Source organism: Petromyzon marinus, chromosome 69, assembly GCF_048934315.1.
Source record: "Petromyzon marinus isolate PM22_M1 ecotype Great Lakes invasive population chromosome 69, UKy_Petmar_22M1.pri1.0, whole genome shotgun sequence".
Lineage (NCBI taxonomy): Eukaryota > Metazoa > Chordata > Hyperoartia > Petromyzontiformes > Petromyzontidae > Petromyzon > Petromyzon marinus.
In genome coordinates, this window is record NC_133735.1 from 1084996 (window position 1) to 1105590 (window position 20595).

Here is a 20595-nt window from a genome sequence, read left to right on the forward strand (position 1 = left end):
GTAGTTTGAAGCGAAAATTCGGCTGATCAGCATTCCCTTCTTCACGTTGGATGCTGGTGAGTCCCACTGCAGTGTCGGTCACGTTTGAATGAGACGGATTTAGTTTTTCAATCCAGGTCAAGAGAAGTTTCGTGAATGGCCCTTTATTCTTCAAGGAAGAGAGGAGGCATTGCTTGACCAGACCAATCAACTCACTCAGTCAGAATCCCGCGAGAGCAGGCCCTGGCCACAAACGGCCAGGCAGTAGCAGCAGAAGTTGCAGCGTCACCATCGCAAGGTGCTGTTGCTGCAGTTGTTGCTATTGTTGTTGATGCAGTTGCTGCTGCCGTTCTTACTTTTGCTGCTGTTATACACGCAGCGTGGCTGGTGTTCCATGATGGGAAAACAGCTTTGATCACCGCTTTGATCAATATCTTTGAAAGATGCCTTTGATCAGTGTCTTTAATACATGCCTTTGAGCAAACGCCTTTGATCGACGCCGTATATCAACTCTAAAACTGTAAACTCTAACACTATGACCTAAAAACTATAACCTATAAACAAAACTATTATAAACTATAACACGATCAACTATATACCAATACACAGTGAGGGAAAAAAGTATTTGATCCCCTGTTGATTTTGTACGTTTGCCCACTGACAAAGAAATGATCAGTTATAATTTTAATGGTAGGTTTATTTGAACAGTGAGAGACAGAATAACAACAACAAAATCCAGAAAAAATATGTTAAAAATGTTAAAATTGATTTGCATTTTAATGACGGAAATAAGTATTTGACCCCTCTGCAAAACATGACTTAGTACTTGGTGGCAAAACCCTTGTTGGCAATTACAGAGATCAGACGTTTCTTGTAGTTGGCCACCAGATTTGCACACATCTCAGGAGGGATTTTGTCCCACTCCTCTTTGCAGATCTTCTCCAAGTCATTAAGGTTTCGAGGCTGACGTTTGGCAACTCGAACCTTCAGCTCCCTCCACAGATTTTCTATGGGATTAAGGTCTGGAGACTGGCTAGTCTACTCCAGGACCTTAATGTGCTTCTTCTTGAGCCACTCTTTTGTTGCCTTGGCCGTGTGTTTTGGGTCATTGTCATGCTGGAATACCCATCCACGACCCATTTTCAATGCCCTGGCTGAGGGAAGAAGGTTCTCACCCAAGATTTGACGGTACATGGCCCCGTCCATCGTCCCTTTGATGCGGTGAAGTTGTCCTGTCCCCTTAGCAGAAAAACACCCCCAAAGCATGTTTCCACCTCCATGTTTGACGGTGGGGATGGTGTTCTTGGGGTCATAGGCAGCATTCCTCCTCCTCCCCCAAACACGGCGAGTTGAGTTGATGCCAAAGAGCTCCATTTTGGTCTCATCTGACCACAACACTTTCACCCAGTTGTTCTCTGAATCATTCAGATGTTCATTGGCAAACTTCAGACGGGCATGTATATGTGATTTCTTGAGCAGTGGACCTTGCGGGCACTACAGGATTTCAGTCCTTCACGGCGTAGTGTGTTACCAATTGTTTTCTTGGTGACTATGGTCCCAGCTGCCTTGAGATCATTGACAAGATCCTCCCGTGTGGTTCTTCGCTGATTCCTCACCGTTCTCATGATCATTTCAACTCCAAGAGGTGAGATTTTGAGTGGAGCCCCAGACCGAGGGAGATTGACAGTTATTTTGTGTTTCTTCCATTTGCAAATAATCGCACCAAATGTTGTCACCTTCTCACCAAGCTGCTTGGCAATGGTCTTGTAGCCCATTCCAGCCTTGTGTAGGTCTCTATCTTGTCCCTGACATCCTTGGAGAGCTCTTTGGTCTTGGCCATGGTGGAGAGTTTGGAATCTGATTGATTGCTTCTGTGGACAGGTGCCTTTTATACAGGTAACAAGCTGAGATTAGGAGCACTCCCTTTCATGTTTGCAATAACCACAACACAAGCAGTCAAAATGCAAAATGTTTGCATTTTGACTGCTTGTGTTGTGGTTATTGCAAACATGATCCCTTGTATAAAGGTGTCAGTTTTGGTGCCAGATAAAAGGGTAAAAACCTATTACTATATCTTGCTACTGGCAAAGGACGTCTCATAATATAAATAAAGTATAACACGATTCCTCACCTTACCAGCTCAGGCTCACTTGGCTGTGCAGAATGTGTATAAGAAAGACAAACACCCCCAATGTAGCCTGAACATACTTTTATGGCAACTGCTGTTAGTGAGTACCTGTGTACAACAAATACCAACACCCGCCATTCACCACTACGTGACAGTGACGTTACCACCTTTGCTGTGCCAGGCCAGGTGCACTTTGAGGCCACTGGTAGGAGGTCACAGGACAGACTCAGGTGCCATGGATTGACTGAGATGACTGGAAGATACACCAGCTGCACTGTTGTTGTGTAACTCCCCTGCCCTCCATTGTTGTTGGAGGGAGAATGTCTCCAACTGCCCAAGAGCATCCTTCATTAGCCTCTACCACAGAGGATGGGCCTGATACTGCTAGTACCAGTCTTTAGCAAGTCCACAGAGCTCAACATCCTCCCCATGACATCAGTCCATCTCATCTCCAGCCCGTGTCGTGTTCGCTTAGACCCCTCTATCCAACCAAACAGAAGTTGCTTGGGCATGCAGTAGTTGAGCATGCAGGCTCCATGACCCAGCCAACATAGCTTTGCCTGTCGGAGGAGCTCACTGATGGGAATGTTTCCCGATCTTTAAAGGATTTGTGAGCTTCTCACACATTCCAGCCTGGTTAAAACCAGGATCGATCGTGGGCAGGGCAGGGCAGGCCAGCCTGAATGTTTATATCCGGTGCAGATGTTCCATCAGAGGGGTTCAGGTTTCACAAGCATACAGAAATGACGGCATGACTGGTCGAAATAGATGTTAAATAATGTGGGAGCCAGAGGACATACCTGTCGCACCCCAAGGTGAACAGGGAATGGCTCCGACTCCTGGCCGTGTCGCAGTACCTGGGCCTGCCCACCATCAAAAAGGTCCTTAATTATTTTGAGCAGAAAGTCAGGGACTCCGATAGCACGAAAAACAGCCCAGAGCCCTGGCCTGTTGATGGTATCATATGCCTTAACCAGGTCAATAAAGCAGGGATATATGTCTTGTTGGAATTCCCTGTACCTCTGCTGTAGCAGACGGACAGAGAATATGGCATCCGCGCAGGGATTCCCCTGTATAAAACCACATTGGGGCTTTGCAAGTCTCTCCTCAGCGTGCCTGGCAAGGCGATGTTGAATAATCCTTGCCAAGACTTTTCCCAGCACACTGTAGTTGTCAAGAGATGGGACCACCAGGGCATCCTTCCAATCATGTGCCACCCGTCCTGTGGTCCAGAGAGTTGTATTGATGTCATGTAGGGCAGTCTTCACACAGATGCCACCCTTCCTCAGCATTTAGCTTGAGAGATAATCTCTGCCCGGCACTTTTTCTTGTCTCAGACTCTGGATCGCCCCACGTAATCCTCCACATATGGCACCTCAGCCAGCCACTGAGAAGGGATGGTTACTCCTGCCAATATTTGAGGCAAAGCAGCCCGAGCAGGATTTTCTGGACTGAGGGAATTCCCCTTTTTTAAGACCTCATAAAAATGCTCTGCTGCCCTGCAGACCAGTTTCCTAGAGGTCCAGGATTGGACTGCCGTTCTCTTACTTAAGGATGGTGTAGGTGAGGTGCTCCACGTTACTTTTAAATGGAATTAAAGAGTAATTTGTTATTGCGGGCTACTAAGGTAGATTGCATCTCCACAGCAACGCACGTCCACTACTCCCCTGGCAGCAATGCACGGATCTCCAGACCTCCGAGCGAAGGCTGCGGTAAGTCTCCCCATTTTCCGATGTTGGATGTTGTAGAAGATGGGAATTGGACTGTTATTTTTTCTCAACCAACGGGAAAATCTCATTCAGTCCGTGTCTTGGGGATGTCTGGACTGCATACATAATCCGGCCATTGCAGCTGTATGATTCGCAGTCCTGAAACTCACCCATTTCCCCTCAGCATCAAGAGGAGGACGATGCCACCCTCAGCAGCTGTAATTGATGTTGAAATGTCTGCTTGCAACTGTCCTCAGCTAGCTGAGACCAGGCCACCGTGGATTTGAATGGGGTACAAGATGGACACCAACCACCGGAGTTGAAGAATGGCAGGCACATCTTAGAGATAACAAGCCGATCGACAGTGGGCAGATCAGCTCAACGGTAAGTCCTGGTGTCAAGGACATGGATCCTCATACACCAGGCCCTTACTATTTAGTCCAACAGATGTTTTTTGCTTGGACCCGGTGTGCTTCCACGATGTGGTGTGGTTGCGCCGACGCCGGAACACCGTGTCGGTAACTACAAGCACATGGGCTGCACAGAAGCATAGCAGGCCTCCTGCCGTTTTATTTACCTGATCTGCCCCATGTCTTCTGATCACTGTAGCTCAGGTGTCTGCATCATGACCCACTCCATTGTTAAAGTCACCCAACAGGATGACTATGCCGTGGGGGGCACTTTGCTAGAACCTGAGACAGGAGGTTAAGGAAGGCATCTGACTCATCGGTCTTGTCTACTTCCCTCCATTGACGTTCATTTTCGGTGGAAGCATAAGCAACCACCACCATTAATTGCCTCTTATTGATATGGAGGTGAACCTACAGTAGCCTGGGACTTAAAGATTTCCATACCACACTGCCATGCTCTCACACCTCCTTTCTTCTTTGTTAAAAATAAGTGCCACTCTCTGTTCTTTAGCAGTTTCCTGTCCCGTATAGAGAACTGTCCACCACGCGTGATGACTGGAGCCATAACCGAACTGTCAGACATCCTGTATTCCACAAAGGTCCAGGTTCGGATCGGTCCATCTCCCGACACATGAGTGGTAGCCTCTTCTCCGCAATGATAGTCCCAACATGGCTAATCGCAGTAGTATCCTATTCCTAGAGGAACCCCAAGGGGAGGGGTTTAGTCTGTCTTGGCCAGATGCAGCTTGGCCAGAAGGCATCATAAACGCCTGTCCACCTGCAGCCTCCTGCACGAGCTTATTTTGGTATTTCTACTGTGGTGCCTTTTAGAATAAGTACCAGATGGAAGGGTTACCAGCCTCTTGCACACACTGTTCTAGCTACATACATTCCCTTTACTCTCACCACCATGGCCGACACGCACACATAGACTGCTCCAATTAAACAGCCTTTACCACCAAGTAGCAACAACAACAACATCCGTGATTCGCCACTGAGTAGCGGTAATGTCACCACGGTCCTTGTGCCAGGCTATGTACACGTTGAGGCCAGGTGCAGTGTTGAATGCCCGCTGGCAGAAGGCCACGGGGCAGACCCAGGTGCCACGGGTTGACTGACTGAGATGACTGGCTCATGCACCACCTGTGCTCCCTACTGTGCCAACTTGCTGTACTTTAGCCACCCGAGGCTCCGTTCACTGTAGTGAGCATCGCTCATCCACCCTCCGTTGTTGTTGGAGGGCGACTGCCTCCAACTGCCAGTAGCATCCTTCACGAACCTCCTTCACAGAGGCCGATCTTGACAGTCCACTCAGCTCCACATCCTCCTGTACCACATCACTCCATCTCTTCTCTAGCTCGTGCCGTGCCCGTTTAGCCCCCTCTATCTGGCTGAACAGTATATGAACAAAAGCTGTTTAGGCTTTTGATGGCATGGCATGCAGGCTCCATGACCCAGCCAATGCAGCCTTTCCTGCCGGAGGAGCTTACCAATGGGACTTTGTCTCACATCTTTCAATAATTTGTAAGCTACTCAAACAAACCAGCCTGGTTAAACCCAGGATGGATCGTAGGTAGGCCAGCCAAAATGTGTATAACTGGCGAAGATGTTCCATTACGGTGGTCTACGTTTCGCAAGCATAGAGAAGGGAAGGGATTACTATGGAAGAGAAGACCTGGAGCTTTGTGTGGAGCGACAGACCAGGTAGCTTCCACACAGTATTACGCAGCCGATGATAAGATAATGCCGCTCAACTGATTCGGAGTGAGACCTCTGCTGTAATACTGGAGACAATCATGAGCACACTGCTCAGGTATGATAAACTCTCCACTCTCGCCACAACTTCCCCATCACCAATTGGGAGTTATGGGGGTGGAGTTTTCGATGGTACAAAATACCCAGGCACACAGTATATAAGACACAATATGTGAAATACAAACAATCTGAAAAGTCACGGGCGGCCTCAATGGAGGTTGGGAATACCACTTGACCTGGGAACTGTGATTGACCGCTGGGGAGAAAAGACGGAGGCAAGATACATCTTCTTTGGTTCTTTCGGTAAAGTCACGTAGAATGAGAATAAAATAATAAATTGATAAAATAAAATAACACAATAATATTCGCTGTCCTCCAGATAGTCTCGTCCCTTCACCTGATGAAGGCCGCTTGTGTTGTGGCCGAAATGTCGTGAGAATATTATTGTGTTATTTTATTTTATCAATTTATTATTTTATTCTCATTCTACGTGACTTTACCGAAAGAACCAAAGAAGATGAATCATTGCAGTCACGAAAGCTTTAAATCGAAATTGGAGACAAGATAGTTCGTGTATTCTTCCATAGCAGCGTTACCGCGAGCAGTACAGATAGAGTAACTGCCCAGTATTTATTTACGATCCATTACGGTGCAGGAATCTCGTGGTCAACCACGTTGGCTACGTATGGCGGTGAAAGAAGTTCAACATACGTACACGTACGAGCCAAAGGAGCGTGATCTGTGAACTGCACCTCAATAAAATTGTCACAAACGGCAAAATCCGCGATGGGAAAAACCGCGATGGGCAAGGTTTTGATGAACAAACCTGATTGGAGGTTTCAATGTGAGTGCCACGGAGAGATTGCTTTGGAGGCTCTCCCACGATCTTGGCGAGCTCTCTGTGGAGGGGTTGACACGGCGCACACACACACAAGGTAAAAAAAAAACTCACATTAAACCAACCCACTCACTCATCAACTCACCCACATACCCACTCACCCAATTGCACACCCACTTTATGTTGAGTATATGGGCAGCGTTGAGTCTGTATGCAGCATTGAGTCTATGGGCAGTGTTAGTATATGGGCACTGGTGAGTCTATGATCGGTGTTGTTGAGTCTATGGGCAGTGCTTAGTCTATGGGTAGCGTTGAGTCAATAGTGCAGTGTTTCGTCTATGTGCAACGTTGTTGAGTCTATGGGCAGTGTGGAGTCTGAGTCTATATGCAATGTTGAGTCAATGGGCAGTGCTGATCAATGTGCAGGGGATCGAGCCCACAGTGCGTACTTGACATCAGCGTTCATGACTGTAGAATCCTGCGCAGACACATAAGATGACGATGATGATGGTCGTGGTGGTGAAGACTGTGATGATGTTGACGATAGGGCAGAAGAGGTGCCTAGTTCTTCTTGTGCTACCTCCACCTCGTCAATGACCATGTCTATGAGTTCCTCTTCAAAGTTCGGATCCGATGGGTTGAGGAGCGGCTGTTCGGTGACTTTCACTGCGGCGTGATTGAGTCCATATTCAGCTAGGGAAAGAGGGGGGAGGGCAGAGTGATCATTGATTTTAAATCTTAATATCAACAAATTCAGACACGTCCTGCCATAGCCTTTGACATCGGGGATTTTGGCGTGCAAGTGCTGGTGATGTCAGAATCAGAAACGAGCATTTAGACTGGAGGAGAAATCCGATGAGCTGTGAAGCTCTTTTTCACAGATATTCAGTAGGGGACGGTTCAGCATGTTACAACAACAACAAAAAACGATAGGAATAAACATAGAGAAAAGGTAACCACGTCACGAAAAAATAAATAGATTTATAAAATCATGAATAACGTATATATAGTAACACCTTGATGTGCGAATATTTGATGCGTGAAGTTTCATTGGAGCGAACTTTCGATGTATTACCATTTTTGAACGGTAAAATATTAAAGTAAAGTAATACATAAATACACTGAAATCAATCAATAATAAATAACCAATCTACGGTACTATATATAATTAAATTAGAATAAGATATGGTTTCTTGAGCGTTGCGGATCGCGAAGGTCAGAGTGTTGATAGTCGTCTCGGCCAGCAATGCATATTCACACTTACAAGACTACGCTGGTAAGTGTGAATATACTTTATAGTGCACTATGTTTATTTTATTTGTATAATTTTTCATTGTAATGGTGTGCTGTATGAAATAAAATATTATTTTCAATATAAAATTGCATTTGTTTACAATGTGAATGGTAAGTTATGAAGTTTTTTATGAATTAATGGTATGTTACAGAGGCTGGGAATGCATCCTCAGAATACTAATGTTATAACTGTTTAAATACTAAATTTTGATTTAAAGCTTTCGTGACTGCATGGATTCATATTCTTGGTTCTTTCGGTAAAGTCACGTAGAAGGGAAAAAAATACAATAGTAAAAATATAAAACAATAAAATTCTCACGACGTTTCGACTGCAACACAAGCAATCATCATCAGGTGTTTTATATTTTTAGAATTGTATTGTTTCCCTTCTTCGTGACTTTACCGAAAGAACCAATAATTATTAAATACTAGTTCATGAAGCCTGTCTTCGCCAGGCAAACGTTTTCAAGAAATATGACCTAATATTATTTTTGACAAATTTTTGTATGCACGATCAGACACTAACAACTACTCCAAATTTATTCATTTGTACGCAATTTTATTTATTTATTATTGACGACTTAATTCAACTTCTTATTTAACACGTAGGCTTTCGCGACCAATATCATCCATAAGAGTTTGTTTTGGGGGTTAGATCGCGTAAATATATAAACGTCGCACTCAGATTGTAAATATTGTGGTTTGGCTCTCCAACACACTGGTGTGCTGTACACTATACACTGCTACACAGGCCACTATACACTGCACTATACACTAGTGCTGTACTAGTGACGAATTGGCATGTTTTGTTTACGTGACAACCCTTACTAGTTGGCTGTGTCGGGTGATGGCACGTTTTAAACGACACATTTATATATTTACACGATCTAATCCAAACAAAAAACTCATCTGATTTAAAGCCGTACCCATTGGAAACTGCTCGATTTAAATCATCAGAAATAACACAAATTAATGGACTTAATACTTTGAGAGGAAGCTCCTTTCTTTTACCGTTTTCGAATTATTATGATTTAAACATCAAACATGCGTATTGTTCGTTCGAAACTGCTTGAATCCGAAATATTTCAAAACAATAAAAGATAATACAATGGTTCTCGCTTTAATATTGTTAGCCGTTTAATGCTCTATCAACCCAAAAAAAACTAAATCTCATAGTTTTCACAGGTTTGCTAATGATACGCACAAACATGTTTATGGAGCACTAAAAATCGAGATCTGGGTGCCTTGAAAAAAAATCTCGGATTTTCAGATTGTTTTTGTCCTAAAAGCTACCGATGCACCAATTTTTCTACGACGAAGGTACTCTGCAAACCCACTGGCTATCAGCAAAGATTTGTTCATGAAGCCATCCAGATATATAAACACGGAGACAATTTCAATCGAGAAGATGGGTACAAGCTGAGAAATCATTGGAAGGACGTTATCTACCAGCTTAGGTCATAACTGGTTGTGTTGTTCCCTTCCTACCTACCTATGTTAGCAGTTATTTTTGACTCTGAGTTACATTCACTAACACAGCCACCGTTATCTGTGTTAGTAAGTGATGGCTGGCCATCCCTTTCCATCTCCATGTGGCGATGGCTCTTTCCGAGCTCTCTCCGAGCTTACATTTACAAGCAAATTTCTTACTCAAACTGTAAATGTTGTGGATTCACTCTTCAACACGCCGGTGGGCTAAAGTAGTGAACTATTTGTCTTTTGTCAACGTGACACTTTTTTGCTGATTGGCCGTGTCGAGTGGTGGAGGGTTATGACACATTTATAAATAAGGCGATCTAAAGCAAAAACCTTTATTATGAATAATATTGGTCGCGAAAGCCTACGTGTTAAACTGACTAACCTCTATGGGGAGGATACTTTTCTTAAAACCAGAAAGTTGGAGAAGCTCCGCATTAAGCGGATTAAATTGATATCTTCACTGGCGTTCCTCAAAAGGTGCAGAGATTCAAAGGTAATACCAAACGCAGTTAAAATAACACATCACATAAAGTCTTCTAAAGCTAACCAAATACTACACAAAGCCAGCGAATTATTATTAATAGAGAGAATACAGCACAACAGGAGTGAATTATCTTACATTTCGGAATCGCTAAAGCAGTTACACTTAGATATGAGCAATAATGTATCCATGCATTATTGGAATATAATCGATACCATAACACAACAATCTGCTGATAATGTGTTTAGTCTAACAAAAACTAACCGAATGAATACATTTTTTAGACTTCATAATAAACAAATCCATACTAAAAACGAACAATTTAAAAACAAAACCGTAATGAACTTGACTAACACTGTTTTAACCAGTGACATGATCTCTGTCCTTTCTAAAGGCCTTATATTTGCCGTTACCCCACGCACAATTCCAGTGGATGAGATAATTGCTGAGGTAGAATCAGCAGTAAGACTCCTTCCACATAATGAGGCAGAGATGACTAGACACGAGGTTGCCAAAATAATTGAGAATAGCAAAGTTCCAAAAGTTAATATTAGCTCTGACGAAGCAAAAGCCTTAAGAGAGCTCCGTGTAAATAAAGATATCCAAATCCTGGCAGCTGATAAAGGCCGCACTACTGTAGTGATGTCATGAGCTAATTACGATAATAAAATTAGAAATTTACTAGAGGAAAGTACCTACATTAAAATTAAACGAGATTCAACTAATACTTTAGAACGCAATACTACTGCAATAATTGCAAATTCATTAATCCCTAAGAATGAGAAATACCAAATTAAACCAAGGGCCTCAAACCCACCTAGACGTATGGGCTACCAAAGATTCATAAAATCGGCATCCCATTACGACCCATAGTCAGTACAATTGGCTCTGCCACATATAAATTAGCAAAATATATAACTAAACAAATACAGCCCTACATCGGTAGGACATCGTCATTCATAAGAAATTCAGAACATCTTGTGAATGTGATTAAAGATATTAAACTTAATCCTAATGATATTCTGGTAGGTTTTGATGCGATTTCTCTATTCACTAAGGTTCCAGTGAACGCATCGCTTAAATTACTTGATACACTAGAAAAGAATACAGGTTTACCAAAAGATATTCCGAAACTTGCTGACCATTGTTTAAATAACACTCACTTCTTATGGTGAGGAGATTTCTTTAAACAAAAGGAAGGAGCAGCAATGGGCTCTCCTTCATCTCCTGCTATAGCAAATCTGCACTTGCCTCGAGCACGTTAAAACCATCTTTTTGGTTTAGATATGTGGATGACACTTTGGTTGTCTGGCCACATGGTAAAGATACACTTAATTATTTTCTAAATCATCTCAATGCACAAAAACCCGGCCATCCAGTTCACCATGGAAATGGAGGTGAATAACACACTCCCGTTCCTAGATATTTTGCTTGGACATGGTCTAAACGGTAAAATAACACACAGCGTTTACAGAAAGCAAACGCACACTGATGCCTATCTGAATGCAGATTCGCATCAAAATCCAGCTCAGAAATCCTCTCTTATCAAGACGCTCATACATCAGGCTAAATGGCTACACTAATACTCAAATTAACAGAGCACTGAATGCCAAATCACAATCGCAAAGCAACACTGCTGAAAGCGATCAGATTGTTAAAACAATTAAAATTCCATATATCTCAGGAGTAACTTACAAATTACCCCGTGTTTTGCAAAAGCAAAACATTACAGTAAGATTTGGTACAGTACACAAAATAAAAAAAAACTAGTATCTTGCATAATCTTAGCTCTTTTGGTAAACGTGACTTTACCGAAAGAGCTAAGAATATGAATACTGCAGTCACGAAAGCTTTAAATCAAAATGTAGTATCTTGCACTAAAAACGAATTACATAAATTATCAACAGAAGGTGTATATCGGATTATTGTTTATGTGGCAGATGCTATATTGGACAGACGGGACGTAACATCAGCATAAGACTAAAAGAACACCAAAGAAATATTAAATGATCTCAAACACAACTGTCGGCAGTGGCAGAACATGCTTGTCAACAAGAACACTCAAGTGATTTGATAACGTTGAAGTGTTGTGTAAAACTAATTATTACTGGCAAAGACTAATTAGAGAATCCATTGAAATTGAGAGAAATATAAATAACTTTAATCGCTCTGACAGCTACAGGCTTAGTGCGGCTTGGAAGCGTATTATTAAATAATACATATTACAATTCCTTATAGGGGAAACACATACTAATTAACGGATTACTAACGTAGCATATAATCACAATAACACACATTCAGACTAATTACTAATCTGCAACTCATTACTAATCATAACCATTGACTGATTACCAATCGATAATATAATTACAATACCCCCGTCCGCCTCAAATCACTGCAACTGAATGAGTTGAATCAGTTAAATGATGACGTCACCCTGCTGCTCTATTTAAGACCGGGAGCAAGTGAGGGCTTTACCATTCTGGCAAATTGCCCGATGATGCTGGATGTAATTACCAGCGAAACGTCGTACTCAAACTGTAAATGTTGTGGATTCACTCTTCAACACACCGGTGGGCTAAAGTAGTGAACTATTTGTCTTTTGTCAACGTGACACTTTTTTGCTGATTGGCCGTGTCGGGTGGAGGAGGGTTACGACACATTTATAAATAACACGATCTAACTCAAAAACCTTTATTATGAAATTTCTTACATTAACATGCTAATCTCTCACAATACAATGGCCACCCCTACAGCTTCGTTTGTCAAGATTTACCCGATCTTACATTTACATGAAAATGCCATCTCTAGCCCTGTCTACTGACCATTGGGCTACACCCAGCTCAAATCTTTATAACACCCTGCCTTAGCAGCGCTCCCGACATTCTTTCCTGCCTCAGCAGCTCTCCCGCTATATTTTTCGCATGATGACGATTGATTGTGTTGTGATCAAAACGTCGTGATATTGTTATTAATTTGATTATTTTTCTATCTACGTGGTTTTACCGAAAGACCCAAAGACTATGTAGCAAATGTCATCTTTCTACCTTGTGGGTAAGTACACTCGAGGTTTTTGAGATACAGGTTAAGGTCTTTATATAGAAGATACGAAATTTCAATATATGAACAAAGCTCCAGGAACGTATATTATTGTGTTATTTTATTTTCATTCTACGTGACTTTACCGAAAGAACCAAAGAAGATGAATCCTTGCAGTCACGAAAGCTTTAAATCGAAAAGTATATCGAGGTGTTTCTGTTTATATTAGAACGTACAAGTACAGCAAACCATTGCCTTTCACGGTATTAGCAAATACAAAAAGACAAAAACAAAGATCCCCCACACAGCATTAACAAATTATTGGGGCAAGTACGGCTCGTGAGTAGCATCTATGAAGGCACACGAGGGGGTGGGTGGCCAGCACTATGCCCAGCCACCTTTGTCTCCCCAGTGGCAATATATACATTGCACTAGGTATCATTTTTGAGGCTGAGTTGACCTTGGGAAGGCTCAGGGCTGGTTCAGATGAAATCATGCAAACCCCCCATCTCTCACTCTGCAAAACAGGGGGAAAAAAATACAAGCTCCATTTTATTTACTCTCACCTCTATAGAACAGGGGGAAGGAGTTCACCCCCCCCCCCCCCCCCCAGCAGACATAAGTTGACTGCAGCAATCTATGGCCCAATCGACAGACCCGGGATTGTTTTCATGCATTTCCCCAAACTTGCAGTTAGTGTTGATAAAACGGCATAAATTAATGTACTTGTGCAATTTGTATCTGATATACTTGATTTATAATTATTCCTTTGTAGTTACGTGCTACCTTTCCTCTATTTTGCACTCCTATAGATGTTTTGCATTGTTGTTGTAACTTGCTCACCACCCATCCCCAACTGGAAATATGTAAATAGAAAAACAATGGAGCTTTATAGCTCATCGGATTCCTCCTCATCCAATTCAAATGCAGATTCTGATTCTGAGATATGTAGACACTGATAGAGACATATATAGCCATAGAATTGCACAGCGACACACGAAAATAGAGATACATAGTGACCCATAAATATACATACAGACCCAGAAAGCTACATATATCCACCTAGAAATACATAGAAACACTAAGAGACTTGTAAAGACACGTGAGATACATAAAGACTCAGAGAGATCCATGGAGACCCATGAAAATATATACAGGCTCATAGTGATGTAACTTACTTCCTCTTTTGTACGGCTGATGTAGATGTAAAGATACATATATCCACCTAGAAATACATAGAAACACCAAGAGACTTGTAAAGACACATGAGATACATAAAGACTCAGAGAGATCCATGGAGACCCATGAAAATATATACAGGCTCATAGTGATGTAACTTACTTCCTCTTTTGTACGGCTGATGTAGATGTAAAGATACATATATCCACCTAGAAATACATAGAAACACCAAGAGACTTGTAAAGACACATGAGATACATAAAGACTCAGAGAGATCCATGGAGACCCATGAAAATATATACAGGCTCATAGTGATGTAACTTACTTCCTCTTTTGTACGGCTGATGTAGATGCAGAGCAACAACTACAATTTCACAATTCAGTTGGTCAAGCCAGACGACCGCGTCAGGAGCAGCGGAGTGCATCATCGTCGCTGTGATGTCTCCTTCGTATTTTGTGGATTGGGCATTGTGTCGTTGTGTTGTATGGTCTGCTCTGGATGACCACAGTCGCACACTGGAGTGGGGTTTTTATAATTTACCATTTGTGTATCAGGTATTTGCGTCTGCCATGGTTTGTGCGGATGCGATTTAGGGTGTACCATGAACTTCGTGGAAGATCAAAACCAGGGATCTTCTGCTTTGGATCTTTCACAAGCTTCATAGGGGTTAAATTTGCATTGTTCAAAGTGGGTGAGTGAGTGGGTGAGTGAGTGACTGGGTGGGTGAGTGACTGGATGAGTGATTGTGTCAGTGGGTGAGTGAGTGGGTAGGGGAGTTAGTGGGTGAGTGAGTGAGTAGGTGAGTAACTGGGTGGGTGAGTGGGTGGGTGAGTAACTGGATGAGTAACTGCAATTGCGTGATTGGATGAGAGAGTGATTGGGTGAGTGGGTTAGTGGATGAGGAGGAGTTGGAGGAGTGGGTGGGTGAGTGGCTGTATGAGTGACTGTGTTATTGAGTGAGTGGTTGAATGAGTGAGTGGGTGAGTGAGTGGTTGACTGGGTGAGTAACTGGGTGAGTAACTGGGTAAGTAACTGGGTGGGTGAGTGACTGAATGAGTGATTGTGTCAGTGGGTGAGTGAGTGCGTAGGTGAGTTAAAGGGTGAGTGAGTGGGTGAGTGAGTGAGTGACTGGGTGGGTGAGTGGGTGGATGAGTAACTGGATGAGTGACTAATTGAGTGAGTGGATGAGAGAGTGAGAGAGTGAGTGGGTTAGTGGATGAGTGGGTGAGTGAGTGAGGAGGAGTTGGAGGCGCTGCTGCTGAACCTGGAGCTTGCCACCAAGAGGTGGGGCCTTACCATTAGCCCCACCAAAATTAAGCACCTGCCTGGGTATTTTGCACCATCGGACACTCCACCCACACAACTCCCAATTGGTAATAGGGCAGTTGTGGCGAGAGTGGAGAGTTTCCCATACCTTGGCAGTGTGTTCATGACCGGCTCCGGTTTAACAGCAGAAGTCTCACTCCGAATCAGTCGAGCAGTATTATTTTTTCATCGGCTGCGTAACGCTGTGTGCAAGCAACCTGGTCTGTCGCTCCACACGAAGCTTCAGGTCTTCTCGGCCACAGTCATTCCCTACATTCTCTCTGCTTCCGAAACGTGGACCCCCCCAAATGGAACATCTTCGCCGGTTAGAAACATTTAGGCTGAACTGCCTACGATCCATCCTGAGTTTTACCAGGTTGGATTGTGTGAGGAGCTTACAAATCCTTGAAATATCTGGAAAAAGTCCCATTGGTGAGCTCATCCAGTGGGCAAGGTTGCATTGGCTGGGTCATGTAGCCCACATGCCCAACGACCGCATGCCTAAACAGCTTTTGTTCGGCTGGATAGAGGGGGCTAAACGGGCACGGCACAGACAAGAGAAAAGATGGAGTGATGTGGTACAGGAGGATGTGGAGTTGATAGGACTTGCCAATGACTGGTACCAGTGGTGTCAAGATCGGCTTCTATGGAGGAGGCTCATGAAGGACGCTACTTGGCAGTTGGAGGCAGTCGCCCTCCAACAACAACGGAGCGTGGAGGAGCGACGCTCACAACAATGAGCGGAGCGCCGGGTGTCTAAAGCACAGGAAGTTGGCACAGTAGGGGGCACAGGTGGTGCATCAGCCTGTCATCTCAGTCAGTCGACCCGTGGCACATGGGTCTGCCCCGTGACCTCCTGTCAGTGGGCGTTCGATACTTCAGGTGGCATCAACGTGCACATATCCTAGCACAAGCGTCGTGGTATTGTCACTGCCACTTAGTGGCGAATGGCGGTTGTTTTTGTGTTTGAGTGAGTGATTGAGTGGGTGATTGAGTGTGTGAGTCGGTGAGTGAGAGAGTTAGTGAGTGGATTATTGAGTGGGTGAGTGGGTGAGTCGGTGAGTGAGAGAGTTAGTGAGTGGGTGGGTGAGTTAGTGAGTAAGTGGGTGGGTGAGTGAGTGGGTAGGTGAGTGACTGGATGCGTGACTGTGTGATTGAGGGGGTGAGTGAGTGGGTGTGCGAGTGAGTGGGTTTGTGAGTGAGTGGGTGTGTGAGTGAGTGGGTGTGTGAGTGGGTGTGTGGGTGAATGGGTGTGTGGGTGAGTGCGTGTGTGGGTGAGTGCGTGTGTGGGTGAGTGCATGTGTGGGTGAGTGGGTGGGTGTGTGGAGGTGTGGGTGGGTGAGTGGGTGGGTGGGTGAGTGAGTGAGTGAGTGGGTGGGTGGGTGGGTGAGTGAGTGAGTGGGTGGGTGGGTGGGTGAGTGAGTGAGTGGGTGGGTGAGTGGGTGGGTGGGTGAGTGGGTGGGTGAGTGGGTGAGAGACTGGGTGGGTGAGAGACTGGGTGGGTGAGAGACTGGGTTGGTGAGAGACTGGGTGGGTGAGAGACTGGGTGAGTGAATGGGTGGGTGGGTGAATGGGTGGGTGAGTGACTGAATCGGTGAGTGACCGAGTCGGTAAGTGACTAGATGAGTGACTGTGTGAGTGGGTGAGTGTCTTAATAGGTATGTGAATGGGTGACTGAGTGGGTAACTAGGTGATTAGGTGAGTGAGTGTTTGGGTGATTGGGTGAATGAGTGGGTGACTGGTTGACTGGGTGGGGGAATGGGTGACTGGGTGCGTAAGTTAAGTGGGTGAGGGAATGATTGAGTGGGTGGATGAATGAGTGGATGAGTTACTGGATGAGTGTGTGAGTGAGTGGTTGATTGAGTGTGTGGGTGAGTGAGTGGGTGAGTGGATGAGTGGATCACTGGTTGGGTAACTTGGTGAGCGAGTGAGTGGGTGACTGGTTGGGTGAGTTATTGTATGAGTGAGTGAGTGAGTGATTCAGTGGTTGAGTGGGTGAGTGAGTTGTTGGGTGAGTTGTTGGGTGAGTGGGTGGGTAAGTGACTGGATGATTGACTGTGTGAGTGGGTGGGTGAGTGGCTGGGCGAGTGTGAGTACGTCATTGAGTGGGTGAGTGGATGAGTGGGTGATTGAGTGAATGAGTTAGTGAGTGGGTGGGTGAGTTAGTGGGTAGGTGAGTTAGTGAGTGGGTGGGTAAGTGACTGGATGAGTGACTGTGTGAGTGGGTGGCTGGGTAAGTGGGTGGGTGGCTAAGTAGGTGAGTAAGTGGGTGGGTGGGTGAGTAAGTGGGTGGGTGGGTGAGTGTTTGAGTGGCTGGGTGAGTGCGTTAGTGAGTGCGTGGGTGAGTTAGTGAGTGGGTGGGTGAGTTAGTGAGTGGGTGGGTGAGTTAGTGAGTGGGTGGGTGAGTGAGTGGGTGAGTGAGTGACTGGATGAGTGAGTGAATGGGTGAGTGAGTGAATGGGTGAGTGAGTGAATGGGTGAGTGAGTGACTGGATGAGGACCTCGTGAGTGAGTGAGTGGAAGGAGTGGGTGAGTGGGTGAGTGAGGGGGTGAGTGAGAGAGTGGGTAGGTGAGTGAATGGGTGAGTGGGTGGGTGAGTGACTGGATGAGCGACCGTGTGAGTAGATGAGTGGGTGGGTGAGTGTGTGGGTGAGTTAGTCGGTGAATGAATAGGTGTGTGTGTGGGTGTGTGGCTCAGGCCATCAGAACCTTACCGGGCCAGCCCTCCTGTGCGATGAAGTTGTAGGCCAGGTGTAGAGAGACGCAGAGAGGCCTTGCCTGCCCAAAGGCGCAGAACTTGGAGCAGATGGCTCTGTGCGTGAGCACCGCCCTCAGAGGAACGAACCAAGCTTCGCCCTGCGGGATGACGCCCATCGAGTCCAGCCGCTCCAGAGCCGAGCAGACCTCGAATGGGGTGGGGGTAGTGAGCAGACAGGGTTGAGTGGGTGGGTGAGAGAGTGGGTGGGTGAGACGGTGGGTGAGAGAGTGGGTGGGTGGGAGGGTGAGAGGAGTTGTGGGTAAGTGGGTGGATGCGTGAGTGAGTGAGTTGATTAGTTGGTGAGCGAGTGGGTGGGTGAGCACGTGAGTGGGTGAGGTGAGCGGTAGTGTAGCAGTTATCACACTGTGTTTCCAACCCGGCAAACTGAGTTCAATTCCTGGTCACGGCCAACACCAGAGATGATTATCTAAATCAGTCCTGGGCCTCCCCTATATCGACTGAGCCTTAGATAAGTACCTGGTGCAGTGTGTAAGCATTGCCACTAGGGAGACAAAGGCGGCCGGGCATGGTGCTGGCCACCCACTCCGTCGTGTGCCAGATCAATATTCATATGTGCACACTAACAGCACTATCAGTCTGTTACGGCTATACGGGGATTCTTTTTTTCATTAGGTGGGTGGCTGGCTGAGTGAGTGGATGGTTGAGTGATTGGGTGGATGAATGATTGTGTGGATGAGTGATTGTGTGGATGAGTGATTGTGTGGATGAGTGAATGTGTGTGAGTGGGTGAGTTACTAGGTGAGTTGATGATTCAGTGGGTGAGTGAGTGTGTGTGGGTGAATGAGTAGGTGAGTGAATTAATGAGTGGGTGAGTTTCTGAGTAAGTATGCAAGTGGGTGAGTATGTGAGTGATTGAGTGGGTGAGTCACGTAATTGGTTGGTGAGTGAGTGATGTAGTGATTTTTCAATGAGTGATATGGTGGCTGTGTGCGTGAATGGTTAAATACGGATTTGGGAGAGCGATTGAGTGAGTGGGTGGGTAAGTCAGTGAGTGGGTGAGTTAATTAGTTCGTGAGTGAGTAATTTAGTGGGTGTGTGGGTTGGTGTACGATTGGGTGGATTGGTAGATGAGTGACTGGTTTGGTGAGTGGGTGGAATAGTTTACCGTAGTGTTTGATACATATTTGGTGTAACTTGGTGTGTGTGTGGTATAGAGTGTAGTGGCTTGGTTCGGTCTAAAGTACAGTCAATATATGTGAGAGTGCAGTGAGAGGGTAAATACGGTGAGGCAGACCTGAGTGAGTTGCGGTGAGTGAGTGCATTTAGGCGAAGGTGATGCTGAATTGAGTGTGAGTAGGACATGCATATGTCTGTATGTATTTGTGTACCAAGATCAGTGTGTACCAGGAGTCGGAAATTCCCCCATTTTAGCACTAATTCATACCAGTAGCCATGATGGAAACATCCACTTAAACTTGTGCTGGAGTCCCCAGGGAGGAAAGGCATGACGCCGTCTTTCAAAACCACACTTGACGGAGCCAGACTGTACCGATCCCCTCGGGGTTTGGAAAAGGCTGAGGTCGGCCAGAGGTAATATCTGTACACTCACTGCAAAGGAGAGACTTCCTTTCCTCTGTCTAGAGCTGGACTAGTACCGCTTGGACTTACGTGATATACAGGAGGTTTGGTGGAATGGTTTTGGCTCCAGTCAAAACAATTCTTCACTCAGGGCAAGAAACTGCCAAACAACAGGAAGTGGCACTTTTAAAAAAAATTAATGAAGGGGCGTAGGAGCATAGAGGCGATGTGTAGAATCCGTGAGTCCCAGGCTTTTGTGGGCGAGCCTCCCCATCAACAGGAGGGGAGCGATGGTTGTGATGTTGGCTTACGCCCCCACTGAAGATGAACATCAGTGGCGGTTGCAGACACGGCTGATGAGTCAGATGTCCTTTATGATCTCCTGTCCGATGTGCTTACCTAGCCGCAGCGTATACACAATTCTTTGACATCTGTCATGACGGGTACTACAAGATCTGGGCACGTCTGTACAGGGCTCGCTGACCTGTGTTGGCTTCGAGTTGCCGAATTATTGCATAATAAGGTGCCAGTCATTATACATAAAGTGCTCGCCACAAAAGAACCACAATAGCTGCCAAATATCGTTAAGGAGCATAAATCATCACGCCACCTTCGATCATCCTCGCAGCGGCTTTTGGCTCGCCGTCAAACAAAAGACGGTCACTGCATCTCGCATGTTCGGATGCGCTTCTGCGGCCGTCT

At 45.2% G+C, this 20595-nt stretch overlaps 1 protein-coding gene across 3 annotated transcripts in view; it reads right to left on the minus strand.

Moving 5' to 3' along the window:
* The window catches only part of LOC116957061 (uncharacterized), a 36083-nt gene extending 16977 nt beyond the window's left edge, over positions 1 to 19106 (minus strand). Inside the window, exons 1-3 of one of the 3 annotated variants that reach the window (XM_032978980.2) lie at positions 18311 to 19105; positions 7269 to 7512; positions 6808 to 6880 (exon numbers count right to left, since the gene is read on the minus strand). In XM_032978980.2, the coding sequence (XP_032834871.1) occupies positions 6808 to 6880; positions 7269 to 7512; positions 18311 to 18470 (477 nt within the window). In that variant the 5' untranslated portion in view covers positions 18471 to 19105. Of the gene's footprint in view, positions 1 to 6807; positions 6881 to 7268; positions 7513 to 18310 lie in introns of all 3 variants that reach the window. The other 2 variants (XM_032978981.2, XM_076054963.1) reach the window with 2 other exon arrangements.
* Between the last annotated feature and the right edge of the window lie 1489 nt (positions 19107 to 20595).